Raw genomic sequence first — 20,324 nt, 5'->3', positions numbered from 1 at the left:
GATTTCAATATTCATAAGGATTCATTTTTAGGTGTCTCAATACGTCAGTTTTGTACGTTTAAATGCTGAAAATATGTCAGTATTGTACGTTTTAGTGCCTGTAAAAACATAAGTAAATGTACGTTTTATAGTACCACATTTTACGTAAAATACATACAAATTATCATGAGATCACGTTGATATTATATATATATATTATCAATATAGGTATTGAATGAAATCAGATAGCACACCTGCTGTTCAATGACAGTCTGGTGTGTTTTGAACACTAAACTGGAAAGTACTGAATTCAGTTTATCAGTTCTATTTCTTTTGTCCAAATTCAGCTAGTTAAAAGCTTCTTTCTATCCCTTCTTCTCTTTGCCCACCTGTTTGTTCTAGGCAGAAGATGAGTTGGTGTCTGAGGTAACTTGGGTTTGATGAGAAGTGTCTCAAGATTTGCATTCCCCCCCCCTCATTTGGCCACTGATTTTCCGCCTTCATTCTTCCTTTTCACCTCCTGTTTGACTTCTCTCCTCTAGCTGCCTCCTGCCAGTCTCGTTCTTCTCTCTCCATCTTTTTGTCCAGTTGCATGTGTCTCTCATGTTGCTCTATTCAGCTTTAGCTCGTTCCTCTCATCTGATTCAGTCTGTTCTCCCCTCTAGGAGGAAGAAGAACTCCGAGAGCTTGAGGTAGATTGATACATGTTTTTTTTTTCCTTTTCTTTAAGATTTTGTCTCTGTTTTCGGAGACATAAGTGATTCACTCCAACCCATCGGTGAATAATGTAGGCCTATATAACTATTATGTAGTCTATCATCAATAAACACTGGCATGTTCTGAGAGCTGATGATATCGGATACAGAATCTTCAAGGAGCCTCCCCTTTTTTCATATTATAGGGGACGTAACATAAGAGATCATTTAGTCAGTTCGGATACCTTCATTAAGGAGAACAAATATGTGACTTTGGATCATTCCACTGGCTTCTTCCCATGCAGGATTTGTTCAGCTTGTGAAAATGCAATTAAAACGGATTCTTTCACTAGCACCACCACTCAGAAAACATTCAAAATTAGAGAGACTATCACTTGTTCATCGTCTTTTGTTATTTATCTTATTTCATGCCCATGTGGTCTACAGTATATTGGCAAGACTAATCGTCAATTAAAGACCCGTATCAACGAGCACAGGAGCTCTATTAGAAGGATGGACATTCATTCTCCTGTAGCCAGACATTTTGTGGATGCTGACCATAAACTTAGTGATATGAGATTTACAGGTATTCAGAGATTGATCAGTTCAAGAAGAGGTGGTGATTCTAACAAAAGACTGTTACAATGTGAAGCTAAGTGGATCTATTATATGGACTGTGTATATCCGAAGGGATTAAATGAAGAACTTCAATTGTCTTGTTTTTTATGAACAGTACTTTTGTTAACTCCAACAGACAACCATTGTTCTCTAATTTGATGTAAATTATCCATTGCTCTACATATACACACATTGTGGCCTTTTTTTTAATTTTTATTTTTTATTTTTTTCTCTCTGTGTGTGTCCTGATTGATCATGTGATCTCTTTAATTATCATGTGATTCCTTAAATTAAGATGGCTTCTAGTTCTAACACTGTTAGCTTGGCATTGAAAATGGTCAACATGTGACCGAAACGTTTGCCTTGTTTTATTCAGTAAATTGCATATATCGTTCTCATCTCGCTTGTGATGCTTTAATGTTTGAATGTGCGGACTCTTTTCAAGCTCTTCATCTTTGGGTAACCTTTTTTGGTCCACGCACTTCAGTTGGATTTTTTTGAAGGCGCGGTGAGTCTCTGGCTGCTTCTTGGCCTATATAACATGACATAAATTTACCTTATTTAGTTAGGTCTAAAAAGGTAAATTATGCATACTTTTAATTTAAAAAAAATGCAACTAACCCTAAGGAAAACCCTAATCCTTACCCTATAGTAAGTACATGCTGATAATTAATATTACTCAGTACATGAATGTACAATTACACTGTAACAAGGACATAGTAAAATAAAGTGTAGCTGCATTTTTATTCATTTCATAATTGATTGTAATTGCTATTACTATACCTGCTGTATTATATGTTAATTTTTTATCAAAAGTACAAAGGCTGAGCTTGTGAGGGTACAACCTGGGGCAGTACATTTATTTTGAAAAAGACTTTTATTCAGCAAGGATGCATAAAATTGATCAAAGGTAATAGTAAAGACAATACATTTCAAATTCTATTTCAAATAAATGCTGTTCTTTTGAACTTTCTATCCATTAAAGAATCAAACGTTTCCACCAAAATATTCATCAGATGTTTAATAATAAGACACATTTCTTGAGCATGTTTCAACTGACATGTTTCAAAAACATAAAAAAATCTTACAGACCCGCAAACCTTTGAACGGTAGTGTAAATAGTTAGAACATATTTTTTAAAGAATTATAAATCATACTCAAATCGAACCAACCCATTAACCAAATTTCACATTGCACAATGCATTTAGAAAAAAATCTTTAATCAAATCATCATCAGAGCAAATATTTGCACTACTTGATGTGGTAATTAGAATTAAAATAACACCTGGGCCTATATTCCATTTCCATTATGATTTATTATTATTGCATTTCCAGTCATAACCTGAGAATTGTATTAGTCAATATGACAAAAAATTTTATGTTTTTAGTTTTATTCTTTACCTAGTGAGAAACAAACACAGCCCAAAAGCTAAAACAAACACTACCTCAAATGAAAAGCATGTTAGTAATCAAAAATTTTGAAACACTACAACTCTTTATTTTAATTTTCATAGGTATACATAATGTGCATGTTCTGCATTATTTAACTACATTTGGTTATACACTGACAGACACATTAACAGTTTCTAAAAAAAATAAATGCTACTAAGTACAAAGACAAATAATCCTGACTGATATGAATCTCTTGAATACTAAAGCAATCATGTTGTGCAAAGATGGCACATGATCAGGAAAGGTCGCGGGCCAGATTTATTCACATCACCCATATGAGCACTACTCAGTGTGTTGAAGCAAGTGCACTAACCAGCTACGTGCCTTTTTTGTGACAAGGTTACAGACACTTCAGCTTTTTGCACATTCTTTTGCAGTGAACTTTGCAGACGATCTCCACGATCATCACCTGCTCTCCCTTTCATCCACACATGCTGCTTAGCTCTCCACCTCTCTCTCATTTCTCCGAATTCTTTCTTTCTTTTCCTTCGTCCAGTCATTCCACCCCTCACTTATGTTACAGGAGCAGAAATCATGGAAGTTCTTTCCAGTGGCTGTCACTTTTAGGATCTTTCTTTATTGTGGAAACACACACACACACGTCCCCTCAAACTCTCTTCCACTGCTCGTCCTCATGTAGCTTTCGCTCAGAGAATTCAATCTGGGTGTAGCGTAACCTCCCTCTGTAGCTGTTTGTGTCACTCAGACATACATTGATGCATTATCTTCTGTTTTAATACTGAATTCCTTCATCGCAGGAGGAAGAGGAGCAAGCCTCAGAGGTACTCTCAGCTTGTTTCAGCATGTTGTGGTCGGTGGAGGTCAGGGGCAACGGTGCATCTTTCAGATTGACTGTGTCAGTGGTTTTCAACCAGGGGGCCCACTAGGGGCCTCAGCACACTTCCATGGGGACCGCAATATGGCTTAAAATGATTTGAAGTTAAACAAAACAAGGTTTTAAAATATGCTAAAATGGCTCGAAATCAAGATGTAAGCTGAAATCAAATTTCTTAATTTAATTTCAGGGTTTCTGCGGGTATTAAAAAAGTCTTAATCTGCCCTTCCATTAAAAAGTCTTAAATCGGAGAGAGAGAGAAAAAAATCTTCCTTCCTGTCTTTCTCAGTATTTTTTTTTTTCAATACAAATATCTAAAACGCTTTAAATCAAGATACATTTACTTGTGATGCAAATGTAAAATGAAGTCTTGAAAATGTGAACAAAATTAAGTGAGTTTATGCTTAAAACAAGAAAAATATCTGCTAATGAGGTATGCTTTCCCTTTTAAAATAAGCCTATTGGCAGATATTTGTTTTAGTTTTAATCATAAACTCGAAACTTAATTTTGATCAATTTCACAGAAAACTAGTCTGCTTATCTTATGCCATTTTTTGTGTCTCAAATAAATGTATCTTGATTTAAGAATCTTTAAACATTTGCACTGGAAAACACAAAATAATACTGAGGAAGAACATCACTTTTTTTTTGCAGTGTGATCAGAAAGTACAGTAAAAGTTATTTCCATCTTCTGATGGTTGGGAGCACAGGTATTCAAGCCTTAAGCATTTTGTTTTGTAAAAGTAATCTGTTCGAAGTGTTGCTAATTTTCAACAATTTTCAAAACTCATTTTCTGCTCCCTAGATATTTACATTTAGAGAACATATTGATATATTATGTTCCCTTCAGTTCATTCCTTACATTTTCTTTACATGGTCTTAAAAAGTCTTGAATTTACCTTTGTAAAGCCTGAAAATGTTCAGAAACCCTGGAGATATATATACTAGTCTTTATATTATATTGTCTAAATTGTCTCATATAATATTGAGCATAGTCAGGGAGGTTGAGAACCACTGGACTACCCACTTGCATCTGAATAAGTTTTGCGTTCATATTTGTGTGACTGAATTGCTTGAAAAAAAAATTAAGCAATTTAAACTCTCTGTTACAGTGATTAAAGCTGCTGCAAGTGTCCCTGCTATCTGTCACTGAAATAGCTGTCCTGAGAAATCACACCAGTCTATCCAGTATCAACTTCAAACAGAGGTTTTTCTCTGAAATTCCTTAGAAGAAAACTAAAATTGAACACAAGTGAAATGACTTGCTTTAAAGTGCCCACATGTTAGCCAATCAGAAATCTTGGATATGCCATTCTACCTGTCAGTCATTTTGCATGTTGAAGTTTACTGACATTAGATTTGCAGATAAGTATTTAGGGGGTGGGGTTTGGAAACAGAATAAAACAACATGAGGGTGAGTAATTAATGACAGAATTTTCATTTTTGGGCGAACTATCCCTTTAAGAGAAAATGGGGATCTAATTCACTTACAACTGGCAGAAAGCAGCAGGACGGCTAACATCACTTACAGCAGCTTTAACTTGATCAAACATATACCACAAAAATAAGATTTTTATTGAACACTTTAACAGTTTAAAATGCTTGCCATGGTAATTTCTGGGTCAGTGTGTTCAATAAAGACATAGAAAATATTTATCAACTTATAATTTAACATCATACATCTGGATGGCCCCAAATACTGTTGGGGTTTAGGGCTTCAGTTTTATTTTTATGGTCTTCCTGTCTTTTTTATGGAATATATGCATGACTGTGAAAATGCATTGCTCAGTAGTATGCATCAAAGAGTATGTTAATCATGATGTTGTTGCATTAAGAACCTCTGTCAGATGTTGAGCAAGACCATCAGCATGCAATGCACGTTGGTTCGAAAATGTCGAATTGAGATAAGCAGGATCTTTCAGGATGGCATGGTTGACATCCAGATGGGAAGCCAATGTAGCGAATGGTGTTTTGATGTGGAGTAAAAAGGAAATGCTGTAATGTGTTTTTCAGTTATCTTAGCATTGGGTATTTTCAGCGAGTGAGAGTCAGTGTTAAAGAGATGTTAGGGTACAATGGTAGTGTATTGGCCACACAAAGCAGGCTTTAAAGGAATATTCTAAGTTTAATACAATGCAAGCTCAATCAACAACATCCAAAAAAAGAATTTATTTGATAATTTTGAAATAGAAAAATGAATAGTGTACAACTCTCTGACGCCTTGCTTCTAATTATATTACGGCATATACAGATTATTTCCATATAATCTAGATGCTTTGCAATACTTTAAACAGAAAAAAAAGCCTTGTGTCTTGCAAAAAAAATAAAAAATTCTCATAATAATTTAGTAACGTTTAACTGATTCAATACTGCTGATGCTGTTTGAAAATAACTAAATTATTAAAATGTGTAATCTATGCACTTGCATTTTGATTGATTAACAACTCATAGTTTTTGGTGCAGACTTGCATAGTTTACCTCTAGGAGCCAGGCTACACCAAAACAATGAATAATGAATTGGGATTATAGCCAAACACGTTATACAGGAAGCATTTATGGCACATCTAGGGACGGTATGCAGTTAATTGTGTGATTGCTGTCATTCACAGGAAGACTAGTGTCCTGAAGCAGAGGATTTTGGACCCGGATTTTCCCACACAGGTAATAGGGTTTTCTCTGCCACTTGGTGGTGTTGTAAGACAGTGGTTCCCAACCCTGGTCCTGGAGGCACCCCAACACTGCACATTTTGCATGTCTCCTTAATCAAACACACCTGATTCAGGTCATCAGCTCATTAGTAGAGACTCCAAGGGTGATTAAAGGCAGTCCAATAATAAAACAGAGCAAACCATTACAGAATAAACATGGGGTGTGTTTAACAAATGTACATATAAATCTAAACACATTAAAATAATATCTACTCGAGCACTTCTAATTTTAATGTTAAATTTTAATTATTCAAATTATGTCTCTTACATCCTCAGCCCCTAATTGTATAGGCAGGCATCTGTATATCATTTATCACATTAAATTATTTAGAGCAGGGATCCTCAAATCTGGCCCACGAGATCCACTTTCCTGCAGAGTTTAGCTCTAACCCTAATCAAACACACCTGAGCATGCTAATCAATGTCTTCAAGATCATTAGAAAATCACAGGTAGCTGAGTTTGATCAGGGTTGGAGCTAAGCTCTGCAGCGCATTGGACCTCCAGGGCAAGATTTGAGGAACCCTGTGCTAGAGTATAAAACGCAAGTGTCTAGGACTGATGATATTGGTCAGTCTGGTGAATCAAGGACAGCTGATTGTTTAAAAGAAAGATCCTGTCAGAAATGACATGCTTACATTTCCTAAATCATACTGGCTTAAATTGACTGGCTGTGTTTGTAGCATTAAGATATCCTTTATTTTTTATCTCACAGTTTCACAGATTTATATTTATCTTTTAAGATAGAAGAGTTCATTGAGTAGCCTACTGTAAAAAAGCTACTGTAACTTTAATAGCTTAAATCTTTATTGATACTCAAATTCAGTGTTCAGAAATTTGGCCCATGCAGTCAGCAGGATAGATGATAGTACTTATAAACAAGAAGCTCTACTGAGTAACATCAAAGTTGCTCAAAATACTTCTGTTCATTTAACACAGAAAGAGGGTGTTTAAAGGTATAACAGTAAAAATTGGCTGTGTAATTCTAAGGAAATGGTGACATAAAAGAGGTTGAAAATTTGAAAACTAACATTATTAGTGGACCTCAAAAAAACTGATTTACTATGAAGGTATATAATAATATATTGCTAATAGGGATCATTTACATCCAGCTGATCGTTGTCTCAAAATAAACCACAACAGAGTGACCAGCAAAGCAAAGGGATTTATTTTGTGATAATGACCAGCTGGCTATACACTTTCCCATTTATTACATGGCTACTTAACAAATAAATGTCTTACTGTCTTGAGTCGCAAGGTGGCACCAATTGTATCTTCCAGTATGAAAAGAGAGAGACCATAGAGTAATATGAGAGACATTAGAGTAGCACCGGCAAATGGTCAAATACAGCTATAGAAGAAGTACAAATTTTCAAATATGTTTTTATCATGATGTTTTTGGCATTATAAATATGATCTATGATTATATTATGATAGATTATGATTATATAACAACATTGTGTATTATTATATAAATTTGTACAAAAGTAAAAATAGATATTTGTATAAATGGCCAAACAATATATTTACAGTAATGCCCTTACACTGAATACCTAGCAGGCAAGCGGGCTGAAGCACAAATAAATACACAGACATGCTGGTTGTGAAGTCAAAAATGACAGATGTTTAACTCATAAATATGAATTACACACAAATAATTTAACATGAGCTTTTACTGTTTTGATGAGTAGTCGATGTGATGTATTGATGAAATGAATAACATAATGATTCAAAAAGCATGTAAACAACAATTTTAATAGTACAATGGGTATGTTAGTACAATTTCTCATTACACTGTGATTTGAGCAGGAAATGACTCTTGCTGACCATTTTAAATGCTCACATGAGCTTGTGAAATATTTCATTTGATCCATATTTCTGCCGCAGTCCGTCTCAGGGTTTTATAGGTAATTTTATGTTATTTTATAGGTCAGTGAATAAATGCATGGATCAGCATGTGAATGTCAAGCATGATTTGTTGGCCCTTTTTGCATCGAGGGTTCTGGGTTGTGACCCGGTATAAAATAACTTTTTTTTAATAAACCAAAGGTTTACGTCAGTGAATGTCAAGGGTGGTGATGCATTTGTTTGGATTTTGTTTTGTGATTTCATAGAAACAGATAGATACATCTGAAAGCTGCGAGAGAATATTGCGGCTGTCACTTTCGGAAACTAATAACAAGTGTAATGTTCACTCGGCAAAACATTAAAAATGACACACACTAATGAATTGAAATGAAAATCTTTACAATTGGAGATGATCCTTATATATTAGATACACCCTGCCGCAAGCTACTCATAAAGTGCTGAGGACAAAATTGGCCGTTGTCGTGGGCCGCACTATAAATGACGCCTATGATTTAAACTCTGCAATATTGTAAACATATTGCTATAAACACATTTTTCCTTTTTTTCTGTTATTTTTCTTTTTTTTGTGTGGCAATCAACAGCATAATTGGGGGAATATCCTGATGTTATTGAACAACTTTTGATGCATCGCGTTTATGAACGCTCAACCGCGCACACACACTTACATTGTGCTTTACATTTCAGCTTGAAGTGACACCCCACTTGCCCTGGAGTCATCAAAAATCGCCCACAAATACCTTCACCGCAGCTTTGCCAAAGCCAAATGTGACACCACTGCACTGGACAATATGCACTCAGGACTCCAGCTTCAAACCACCCCCCCTGATAAATGTGCCTTTTTGAGGTTGCAAAATGCCTTTTTACGCTAGAGTTGCTTCAGCTTAAGTGGCGAGTTTCAAGTGAATTTAAAGGGATGTCTTTTTTCCTTACTGTACATATAGAAAATAGCTTATTCTACGACTTTTAAACTAACATTCAGACTTTGTTCTGTAGACTCCCAAATAGTTGTGCCAAACCACTCAAATGTGCCAAACTAATACTTACAAATACCTCTCTGTGTGTCTTATGTTGTGAAGTACACTACCAGTCATATTTTGGACACACTTTGCTACAATGCTAAATGCTAGGTCTCCGCTGACATTCAGGGCTGTAGAGGTCCTCTCTAGGTGCTGATCCACCATCTGGTCTGAATATGTACTGGATCCGGGTGACTGCAGTGACCTTCTGATCTGGATACAGACTGGATCTGGTGGCTACGGTGACCTCGGAATAAGAAAGAAACAGACTAATATTAGCGTAGATGCCAAAAGATAGCAAGTAAATCGGGTGTTATGGGAAGTGTTCCCGGTTCCGGTTGTCCTATTTAATGCAGCCTAAAAATCCTTTAACGGATTTGAATATTAGAAATGTCTTAGTGTGTTATGTGTAAGCCAACTTTAATGCAAGTTGTTAAAGTTTGACTGCACCATTCTCAGTGTGTGTAGCTCATGTTGTAAACAAGGTTAAAATTCACTACAATTTTATATTTTGTGTCAATTGCAAATATTTTCTTTACTGTGTCCTTGCTGCACAGAACAATGGCCTGACTGTTTCTCTGGCAATATGCATGGCCACATCCTCCAGCTGTGTGTAATCCAAGGTGAGTGTGTCATCTGCTAAGTAAAGGCTTGTGTGATTATCCAACTACATGACTTTGCTTCCAAGAAAAATTGCTGTAGGATTAAAGTGGAATGTACATTAATACCGAATATCACTGGCTTACTTGAATACTGGAGTAATTGCTGCTGAAAATTCAGCATTTTTTTTATCACAGCTCTTTTTTATTACTGTACTTATGCCAAAATTCTTACGTTTTTCACTTTATTTTAAGGTCCAATTCTCTCTATTAACAAACCATTTTAACTACAACTCTTGCCTCAATAAACTCCTAATTTTTAATTAAATAATTTTGTGATGTTGGGTAGGATTAGGGATGTAGAATATGGTCATGCAGTATATGTGGTTTATGAGTACTAATAAACAGCCAATATGTTAATAATAGGCATACTAATAAGCAACTAGTTAATAGTGAAAATTGGTCCCCTATACTAAAGTGTTACCTTTTTCTTTTAAATGTATTAATTTACTGTTTTAATCAGAAAGATCAGTTAATAAATCAGAAATTGAAAAAAAATGTTTATCAAAGAAGATAGATATTTGGATATTCAAATCATCGTCTCTATGAAATGATTTTTTAAGTAATACCTCTGAACACAAATAATGTATGTCATGTCAGAAAATGCCATTGTCTACAGTTTATTCAAGCCAGTCCAGAGCCTCTTCACAAGATGGCTGCCAGTCCAGAGCCTCTTCACAAGATGGCTGCCAGTCCAGAGCCTCTTCACAAGATGGCTGCCAGTCCAGAGCCTCTTCACAGGATGGCCGCCAGTCCAGAGTCTCCAGCCATCATGGCCGCCACACCAGAGTCTTCAGCCATCATGGATACCACTTCAGTGTTCCTGGGTATCATGAACGTGCCACATGATGTCATTAAGGTGGGCACAAGGCGTTTGAGACTGGTTTCCAGTTTGGCGGACCCACTGCTGTTTTCAGCCAGAGCAGCTGGCATTCCAAGGGCCTCAGCACTCTCAAGCATCGAGGCCTCAGTACTCTCAAGCACTGCGGTCTCTCAATGCTTCAAAGTCCTGAAGTCCCTAAAGCTATTCCTCTGTCTGCTGCATTCCCCATAATGGGTTTTGCTATCTGGTGTGTTTGGGCCATACACACTTCCTCTGAGGAGGCAGCGGCATCATCTCCAGAGCCCACTCCAGTCCAAGAATCCGCTTCAGTTCACTCAAGCCCCAGAGCTCAGTTCTGTGTTGGCTCCAGCCTGTGAGCTTCCTGCCTGTCCTATCTCGACTAAAGAGGCCATTGCTGAACCCCTAGTCTGCCCTGTCACGGCCAAAGAGGCCATCTCTGAGCTTTTCACCTGTCCTGTCAAAGAGACAATTCTTGAACTCTCTGACCTGTCTGCCTAATGTTGCGGCTGCAGAGACCGTTTTTAACCTCTCCGTGCTGTCTGTTACAGTTCCGCCTGGTTCACAGTGGTAGTCTTCAGCTCTGCCTGCTCCGGCCTGGTGGGCTTCAGCTCCGCCTGCTCTTCCCTGGTGGGCTTCAGCTCTGCCCTGGTTCCCTGCTCTGCCGGCTCTGCCCTGGTTCCCTGCTCTGTCGGCTCCGCCCTGGTTCCCTGCTCTGCCTGCTCCGCCCTGGCTCCCTGCTCTGTCTGCTCTTCCCTGGCTACCTGCTCTGGCGGCTCCGCCCTGGTCGCTTGCTCTGCCACAGTCTCCAGGCCCTCCTCCACTCCACGGGCCTGGCCCACCATCCCTCCCCCAGTTCTGCCTCTTTTGTTTCATGTTTCTGATTGTGTAGCGTCTGGAATCCGCTCCTTAAAGGGAGTGTTCTGTCACCTATGACCCTAATTTCCCCCTTAAATTTAATATCTGCTTGTGCCACCTTTAGCAGGGGCATGTTTAGAGTTTTGGGGGCCCCTCGACTCCACACAATTGCATGGTGCCTAAACACGCTACTGACATTCAGCAACAATAACTGCAACCAAACTCTTCCGACAAATGGGGATCAGTATTTCACAGTGCAGTGGTGGAATTTTGACCTACTCTTCTTTGCAGAACTGCTTAACTCAGCCATATTGGAGGGTTTGAGCATGGACTACCCATTTAAGGTCCTTCCACAGCGTCTTAATTGAATTAATTGAGTCATTACTTTGACTAGGCCACTCCAAAAATTAATTTTTCAGAGGTGGACTTATTCCTGTGCCTTGAATCTCTTTTGAAAGCCTCATAAATCATCATTCAGGAATTGTACCTTACCAATTCGAGCCGGAGTCTGATGATGAAACGGTTGAAGTGGCTGATCGACAAGAGACTGATTCGCAAGCACGACTGGAGCAGGATGTTTCTCAGTGGTAAGTGTCAAGTGTTAACAAGTTTGTGGTAATTATAAGATGTGATAAAAAAATTTTTACTCTCACAGCGTAGGATACAGCGTCTTCTCGACATGATGTTAACCACACGGAAATTTTACTGTGTTTGTGGGTGGGCAAGTTGGCGACGTAGAACATGGGCGGACATTGTGTTAATTGTGTTACTTCATGACATACAGCCGTAACAGAATAAGATTCAAATTCCTGACGACTCGTTTAGGCAATTGCGTTCCAACTCTTTTTTTGATAGACAATAACTTTATTTATCATGCACTGTCGGTTTCACAACTTTGCAGATAATTTATGTTCACATACAGCTACATGACACACTGCATGAAAGGTAATATTCAAAAAGGCATAATAGGGAGACTTTAAAGGGGACATAACACACATTTTCGCCAATCTCATGTTAATCTTGAGTACCTATATAGTAGTATGGCATCCTTCATATCTCAGAAGAGTCTTTAGTTTTATCAGATTTATAAAAGAAATATACAGCTTTACGATTCTCTCTGAAAACAGCCGAGCTCCTGGAGGTGTGCTGTGGGCGGAGCTAAAGAGTCCCGAGAACTTGTGCGCCGATTGCCAACAAAACACAGAAATTTGATGCAGTTTTACTCACCGCCTGCGATTCCAGCTCATGCCTGGGATATTTTATCGCTGCGACTACTCAGTATCAAAAAATCTGCAAATCCAGCGTCGAACTGGGCCTTGTTTATAACAAGGTGTTTCAATCCAACTCTTTAACAGTGTAAATAACTCTGAATGCATGAAATAGCATTAGACCCCCCCTTTAAACTCTCAACTGACTAGAAATGAGATAATGGCTCTGTGGTTCTTTGGAGTCCAAGAGGCTTTGAAATGTATTTCAGGCACCTTGTTCCTCATAATTTCTGGAATTTCTTAAATAGGGTGTTACTGGGTAACCAACTTCATTCTGTTGAAAAAGTTATATTTAAGTGTTGATTTAATTGAACAGGGTTGGCAGTAATCAGGCCTGGTTGAGTCCTGTTGAACCCCATTATGAATGCAGTTTCCTAGACAATATGACCCCACATTGAAATGAATGGGAAATGCGAAAAAATCTCTATTTTTTTTTTCATTTGTCAAAATAAATCTCACACACACACACACACACACACACACACACACACTCTCTCCCTCTCACACACCCCCCCACCATTCATATCTGCTTATTGCAGTTGTTTTGTGGGCTGAGTGTGGTTTTTATTTACATTTAAGTAAAATAAAATTGTTTTGATTTTACTTTTTAGATTGAAAAAATATGACACAATATTTTAACTGTAATTTCTACAAGTTTTTCTCTAACCAGCAGATGACATAATTCTACACCTAACACCTAGATCAATATCCAGAAACAACTTAAATTAAATTTAGATCATCATTTAAGTGCTTTTTCATGAAAATGTAATATTTCACATGCAAGCTAATGGTGTAGTTGAGGATTTTTGTGGTAAATAGTTACAAAAGTACTTCATATCTCCCAAACCACAGCTCTAATGTATAGATGAGAAGTAAACAAACAAACAAAAAAGATATATTATTTGTATGATTAAAAATGTATATATTTTTTACAATTACTCTTTCAATTTTGGGGTCATATTGACCCCAAATACCATTAGTGTAAACAGGAAATGAGAACCATATGAGGGTTTACAGGCCCAGTTGGTATTAGATAACTTTTTTTGCTTCAATAAGTATTTATATAACATAAAATTTTTCCCACTTTAGGCCTAAAGTACCAGTGCTGTAACTGACATAGACACTGGGGGTCAACCATATATTACCCCAAATCATAAATATAATACAAATCCAAAAGCACTATATTTTAATAGTAAATTCGGGTAATATCACTCATTTCCCCCCTATACAAGTGTATAGTCTTTTTTAAAAATCAGTTCTCAATTTGATTTTTGCTTTGAAATGTAATTAAATTTTGACTAAGACGTGCAAACACTTATTAGTGCAGCTTAAACATTTGGGACCACATTGATTTTTACTTACAATTTTAAGGAAATAATTAGTCAACCTAAGATTAGTGTGTTGAATTTTTTGTGGTGTTGAACGCTATTCAAGTTGGCTGACATTTCTATGAAAACTGACATTACATTTTTTTTTATTTGTACATTGTGCAGTAAGCAAAGTTAAATGTATGAAAAAAAGTTCAATTTCTTATTAATCATGAAGATAATGACACAATTCTCTGAGAATGGCTGATGTATCAACAAGAATAAAATGATTTTCTCTAAAAATGAGCAAAAGCCAGTGTCCACCAACCATTCAATGAATATTTTGCTCCATAATAATAATGAAATGAAGATAATCTTGTTCACACATTGGTTATGTGTTGATATAAAGGCCAGATCTTCCTGCATGCAGAGGAGCTGTCGGTTTTTATACGAGATGGCTGATTAAGGGGTAAGCATCGACTTAGGTATTTTTCATGCAGGGGAATTAATTTGCTGCTGGCCGGAGTGAAGACTGCTGCTCTGGCAGTTTTGATGGAGCATATAACATTGCCGATGTCAGAGCAAGGGCTCTTGGGATGGGAATCGATTGGCAGCCATTAAAAATACCTACTGCAGAACCACTCTACCGGGTGGTAAACAGACAGAAAGCACAGCTCGACTCTAATCTTGGATTCAGTGGCCATCAGCGCCCATCTGGTCCACTCATTTCTCACTCTAACTTGTCACTCTTATATGAAACTAAAAACGACAGTCATATTGTGCTTTACTGCTATTGGAACTGACTTCTACTCTCAATTCTTAAGTTCTTAATAAAATAAGCCTATATTTTTTAAGTGTTCACACAAATTTATTATATTATATTATATTATATTATATTGTTGTAGCAATGTTTGTTGGTGGGAGGAGGTGGGAACTGGCTCAAAGTAAACAGATCTAAACTGAATTATACATGTCATGCAGGCATTCATATGAGGAGTTTAACAGCAAATTAGTTATTCAAAGAACAAATTTTATTTTTGAACATGAAAAATGTACATGTTCACAATTTTCATGATGTCGGTGGCCTCATAGCTGGTTACGGGGCCTGGTTGTGATGTATTTCAGATTGAGACATATTTGAACAGAACTTAATTTTATATTATATTATATTATATTATATTATATTATATTGTTGTAGCAATGTTTGTTGGTGGGAGGAGGTGGGAACTGGCTCAAAGTAAACAGACTTTTAATTATTAAAAAACAAACAAGAAACCAAACCAAAACAAAAAGGGAAGCATCAGCCACATCACGGCCACCTCACACAAACAAAACATAAAATGTCCCAGGCCTGGTCCTTTCTCTCCATCCACTTTCGTCACTCCTCCTTACATCCTTCTGGAGCTCCTCCGTGGAACTTGAGACCAGTTTGGCATGCAGGTGTCTCGCTCCATTTCCACGGCTCATGGCCCCACCTTGCTTAAATTATATTATATCTGGACGATGCCCCAAAATTGCATTGACTTGTATCTGGCTGATCATATCTGGTATGATGCTTGGACCCCTAAATGTCTAAACTTTTTGCAGTTTAAGTTAGCTAGCATTACAAGTACCAGTACACCAAAAATTACCTTTACAAAAACCTTTACAGGACACTTGCAGGAATATTATGCTGGTATTATAACCAACTTAGCGTTAAATTACTCCGTTACTAAAAAAGTAATCAAATTATAGTAACGCGTTACTAAGTAATGCGTTACTGCCCAACACTGTTCACGACATGGCGGTGGCAGCAACAATACTATAGCAAGAATAAAAGTTACGCCTTCTTTCTTAGCGTAAACATTTTGGCGGCGTTATGCAAATCTTCCCACATAGTGATGTAGACATGTAGGGGCGTGTTTAAACAAGGCGTTTTAGGAGGGCGTGGACGAGTCTTAACTTTTAAATATAATATCTCTTTGGGTTTGAGACTTTAGTCTTTGCAACTTTAGGGATCTTATCTATTCACAAAAAGCTTGTAACACTCCAAAGAGAAAGGAAAACTTGAAATCGCATCATATGACCCCTTTAAGACCTACTGTAACGCACGAAAAAAATATTACTCCTCTCAGAAAACGTAGAAATAAAGATGATTTTAGATGTTGAATTACTATTTGGAGCATTGGGAATGCTAGATGAGGGCTTAGTGAACTCATTTTTGTGAACATTTTTCACTTTTTTGCATGTATCTCAAAATCAATTTGCCAGCACGGGTCACATATGTGTATTAACGTAGTTTGCTTAAAATCTGTTAACCTGTAGGAGGACGCTTGTGCACAGAAGCATTCTTTGTTTACATTAGTTCAAAGTTACTACTAGTTTTAATGTAAAACAATGTAATTAACTTGATAAACTATACATCATTAAAAAGGTCTAAGACTCAAGCTTCATTTTTTGAACCTTACAGTGACAGTAATTTCTTAATTTATGTCAGGAGGCATGTCAATTAAATGTTCTTTATTTTTGTTTGCAAAAAGCACATATATTTTTTCTCATTATTTCATTTTTCATTTGTAAATTTAGTTTGCAAAACTTTATTTTCTTTTGCAATAGTTCAATTCTTTTGCAAGTATATGCGGCACTGAATTGACTCCATACACATCATGTGATTTCATACAAAATTGCCACCTGATAAATAGTTAGCTTTTTACACGAGATCCGTTTGGCCTCTATCAACATTGCAAGAATCCAAAAACTGACCTATATATGCAGTTCACTGCACTATCAACACATTCACATGACAGTTTGTAACTTTTTTACATTTTGGCCAATTGATGACTTATTCGTAAGAAATCACCATAAAATTATATTTTACAATTACAAATTACAAAAGTAACATTTTCTAATGAGATTGAGTTGGCAGTTTCCAGCTGTATTGAACACACACGAGATCCGTTTGGCCTCTATCAACATTGCAAGAATCCAAAAACTGACCTATATATGCAGTTCACTGCACTATCAACACATTCACATGACAGTTTGTAACTTTTTTACATTTTGGCCAATTGATGACTATTCGTAAGAAATCATCATAAAATTATATTTTACAATTACAAATTACAAAAGTAACATTTTCTAATGAGATTGAGTTGGCAGTTTCCAGCTGTATTGAACATTAGTAAAACACCAACAACTTTAATTAGAGCTACATAGAGCTCAAAGGCATGTAGAAGCAAACTAAAATGTTTTCTTTTGTTTGTACCATCAGTATGTGGTTTGTTATTTTCAAACTGAGAGCATTAAACTTTTACCTCCACTCACCGGACATGTCACCACAGGCATGTTTTTCTTGGATTTTTGTTTTAATAATAAGAAAATGTAAGCAGTGTTTACTCATGCCAAACTCATTGCTACAATACTACATTTGGGTGGTAGCCAGACTGGTGTTCTGGGGTAAATCAAAAGAGCCCACCCCAACCAAATCTCTATGATATTCTCATCCCTATTTTGAATCCTCCTTCAATATAAGTATGAGATATTTTTGGTGTTTTTATCATCCACCAGGCAAGTCCTAGTACATAATATTGAATAGTAATTGTGAATACTGTTTAGGATGGATAGTATGTGAACTGAGACGTAGCCTGTCTCTTATCCATATTCACTTTCTGTATGGCTTTCCTCAATAGATTAGCTTGGCAAGAGAATAAGAGTTAGGATGTAAATCAGGAAGGGCTAAACGTGTGTCAACCTTTCGGACACAGGATTGCTCACAAAGCTTTTCATTATGTCTCATACACAGTAATTTTCCTTGCCTGGCCCTCCTGCTGGAAAAAAAAATCACCCAGTTGACAAGGGAAGAGTGGCCCTGCTTTTAAATTACACTGTCAGAACCAGACACAGGCTTAGTGGATGATATTTATGTAACTCTTATTGTTATCACCAAAAATACAGTATTAAAATACTCAATCCATATTCTTTTTTGAACTTGAGGATGTTTTTGTATATGAGTATAACTTACTTTGACACAAAACTCACATACTGTTTGTTCTATGGAGGTGATTGATCAGTCTGGCATCATTGTTGATATGTATTTACATGTAAGGTACAAAAACATACTTTTATGAATGTTTGGGTATGTTGAAACATGTACTGCAACATCTAAAACAAAAGTAGTATTAGGTATTTACCACTAGAATCCTGAAATATTTACAAATCCTATATATCATTTAGTATTTTGTAGATATATTTAAGATCCTTTAACTCTACCCCCAAACCTAAACACCAGCACAAAATCAACAATATAAAAAAAAACAGACAGAAAAAAAAATTAAAATAAGTAATAAAATATATTAAAATAAATATTAAATAAATATTATTTTAAATAAATATAAAAATGTAATTAATAATATTGAAATATTTTAATAAAATATTATAAATGAATATAATACAATAAATATAATAATATTATATATAATATACATACATACACATTAAAAAGAAAAAGTTTATTCACAATAAATGGAAAAAAGCAGTACCAAAGTAGTGCAAAATGATGTAGTCGTATTTGATATTTGACATGAAACCTTTGTTGTAACACTTCTTTTAGCATATTTTACATTTTAAGGGAATTTCAGTTATTGTAGCTACTAAGGTTGTTGACAAAGATCGCTGGATAAATTAAACATAGAATTTTCTGTTCTGAATGATTCTGTTCCCATACACAACACTTACAGTGCAAGAATAAAATCTATGATGTTTATGATCATTTTATAGTGTGTTTATAGTGTATTTTATGGTTAATTATTATTCACATCATATTGAGATAACGTCTCGGTTACGTACGTAACCCTCGAACGGAGATGTTATGTCGTGACGACATTAGAGATCTAAATTGGGAGCCCAATCATCTCTGAGTTTAAGAGAAAATGCCAATGAAAATTGGCTAGTGGATTTTGCACGCTGAGCCACTCCCCGTGCCCATTGGTATATAAGGCGACAACGCGCATCCACTCATTAGGTTTTACACTGAGGAGCCGAGAACGTGTCCCGGCACCAGCGAGTGATTCAAGATTGTGGCATGGGGACATAACGTCTCCATTCCCTCCATCAGGGAACGAGGGTTACGTACGTAACCGAGACGTTCCCTATCTGTCGGTCACTACGAGTTATGTCGTGATGACATTAGGGGTCTATGGAAAACGTCACAACCCTCTGGTGCTGCAAATGTTGACAAACCTTCCCAAAGCCCCAGCGCAAATTCACTGACCATGGTACCGAAGGGGACCAAATGGTGAATACATCGCTGCTGGAGAAGGCCATGCTGCTGTTCTGTCCACAAAAAAAGATTTTGGAAGGGATTTCAACCTTCAGTGAAAGATTGCTTCAAATCTTTCCTATTTGTTCTTTTCAGCCTGGCAGAACAATGGGGAAGCGAGCCTTAAGGAAAAGGTCACTACGGAGACCACATCCTACCCGTAGGGAGGTGACATGCGCAGATACTGATATGGACTGACCCAGGGGCAGTACTACATGTGGAAGGGGTCTCTGAGGCGGGTCCTACCTTAGAGTAGGGATGGAACAACTGCCAGAAGACACTGATAGAGCGGGTCTGTCAAGGGAAGACATGGGTTCACCGAGAGGGAAACCTTACCGTGGACGAATACACATATGGGATTAGCCGTAGGGAATCAAGCCATATGGATGCACCAGCGCCCAGGAGAAGGCAACACTCCTAGTGGAGTGGGCTCTCACCCCCAGGGGGCACGGCTCGCCTTGGGATTGGTAAACCATCCACTATCCAGTGGGCTAACCTCTGCTTGGAGACAGCCTTCCCTTTCTGCTGACCTCCAAGGCAGACAAGGAGCTGCTCAGAGCTTCTGAAGCTCTGGGTGTGGTCCCCGTATATGCCTCCGGGGGCAGCTCTTGCAGGTTCACCACCTGATCTCAGAAGAGAGTGGTGGGGACCTTGGGCACGTATCCAGGCCGGGGTCTCAGGACAACGTGAGAGTAGGCCGGCCCGAACACAAGGAACTCTTCACTAACCGAAAATGCTTGGAGGTCCCCGACCCTCTTGATGGAAGTGAGTGCGATCAGAAGCGCTGTCTTAAGAGACAGGAACTTCAGCTCAACTGAATCGAGCGGCTCAAAGGGACCCCTCTGAAGTCCAGCCAGGACAACAGAGAGATCCCAGGAGGGTATCAGGGGTGTCCTAGGAGGATTCAACCTTCTGGCACCCCTCA

General features: G+C 37.4%; 1 protein-coding gene and 1 long non-coding RNA gene across 2 annotated transcripts in view; one reads left to right on the top strand and one right to left on the bottom strand.

Moving 5' to 3' along the window:
• LOC107747673 (uncharacterized) overlaps window positions 1–1,484 on the bottom strand; it is a 5,860-nt gene extending 4,376 nt beyond the window's left edge. The window contains exons 1-2 of the long non-coding RNA XR_001640828.1: window positions 1,312–1,484; window positions 509–510 (exon numbers count right to left, since the gene is read on the bottom strand). This is a non-coding gene — a long non-coding RNA (uncharacterized LOC107747673). The remainder of the gene's footprint in view (window positions 1–508; window positions 511–1,311) is intronic.
• LOC107747684 (SH3 domain-binding glutamic acid-rich protein-like) overlaps window positions 1–9,275 on the top strand; it is a 28,234-nt gene extending 18,959 nt beyond the window's left edge. Inside the window, exons 8-10 of the mRNA XM_016562279.1 lie at window positions 3,503–3,526; window positions 6,189–6,240; window positions 8,839–9,275. Of these exons, the coding sequence (XP_016417765.1) occupies window positions 3,503–3,526; window positions 6,189–6,197 (33 nt within the window). The 3' untranslated portion in view covers window positions 6,198–6,240; window positions 8,839–9,275. The remainder of the gene's footprint in view (window positions 1–3,502; window positions 3,527–6,188; window positions 6,241–8,838) is intronic.
• Window positions 9,276–20,324: the final 11,049 nt, after the last annotated feature.

This window comes from Sinocyclocheilus rhinocerous, unplaced genomic scaffold (genome assembly GCF_001515625.1).
Source record: "Sinocyclocheilus rhinocerous isolate Xijiao unplaced genomic scaffold, SAMN03320098_v1.1 scaffold2274, whole genome shotgun sequence".
NCBI lineage: Eukaryota > Metazoa > Chordata > Actinopteri > Cypriniformes > Cyprinidae > Sinocyclocheilus > Sinocyclocheilus rhinocerous.
This window is presented reverse-complemented; position numbering and strand designations above follow the sequence as displayed.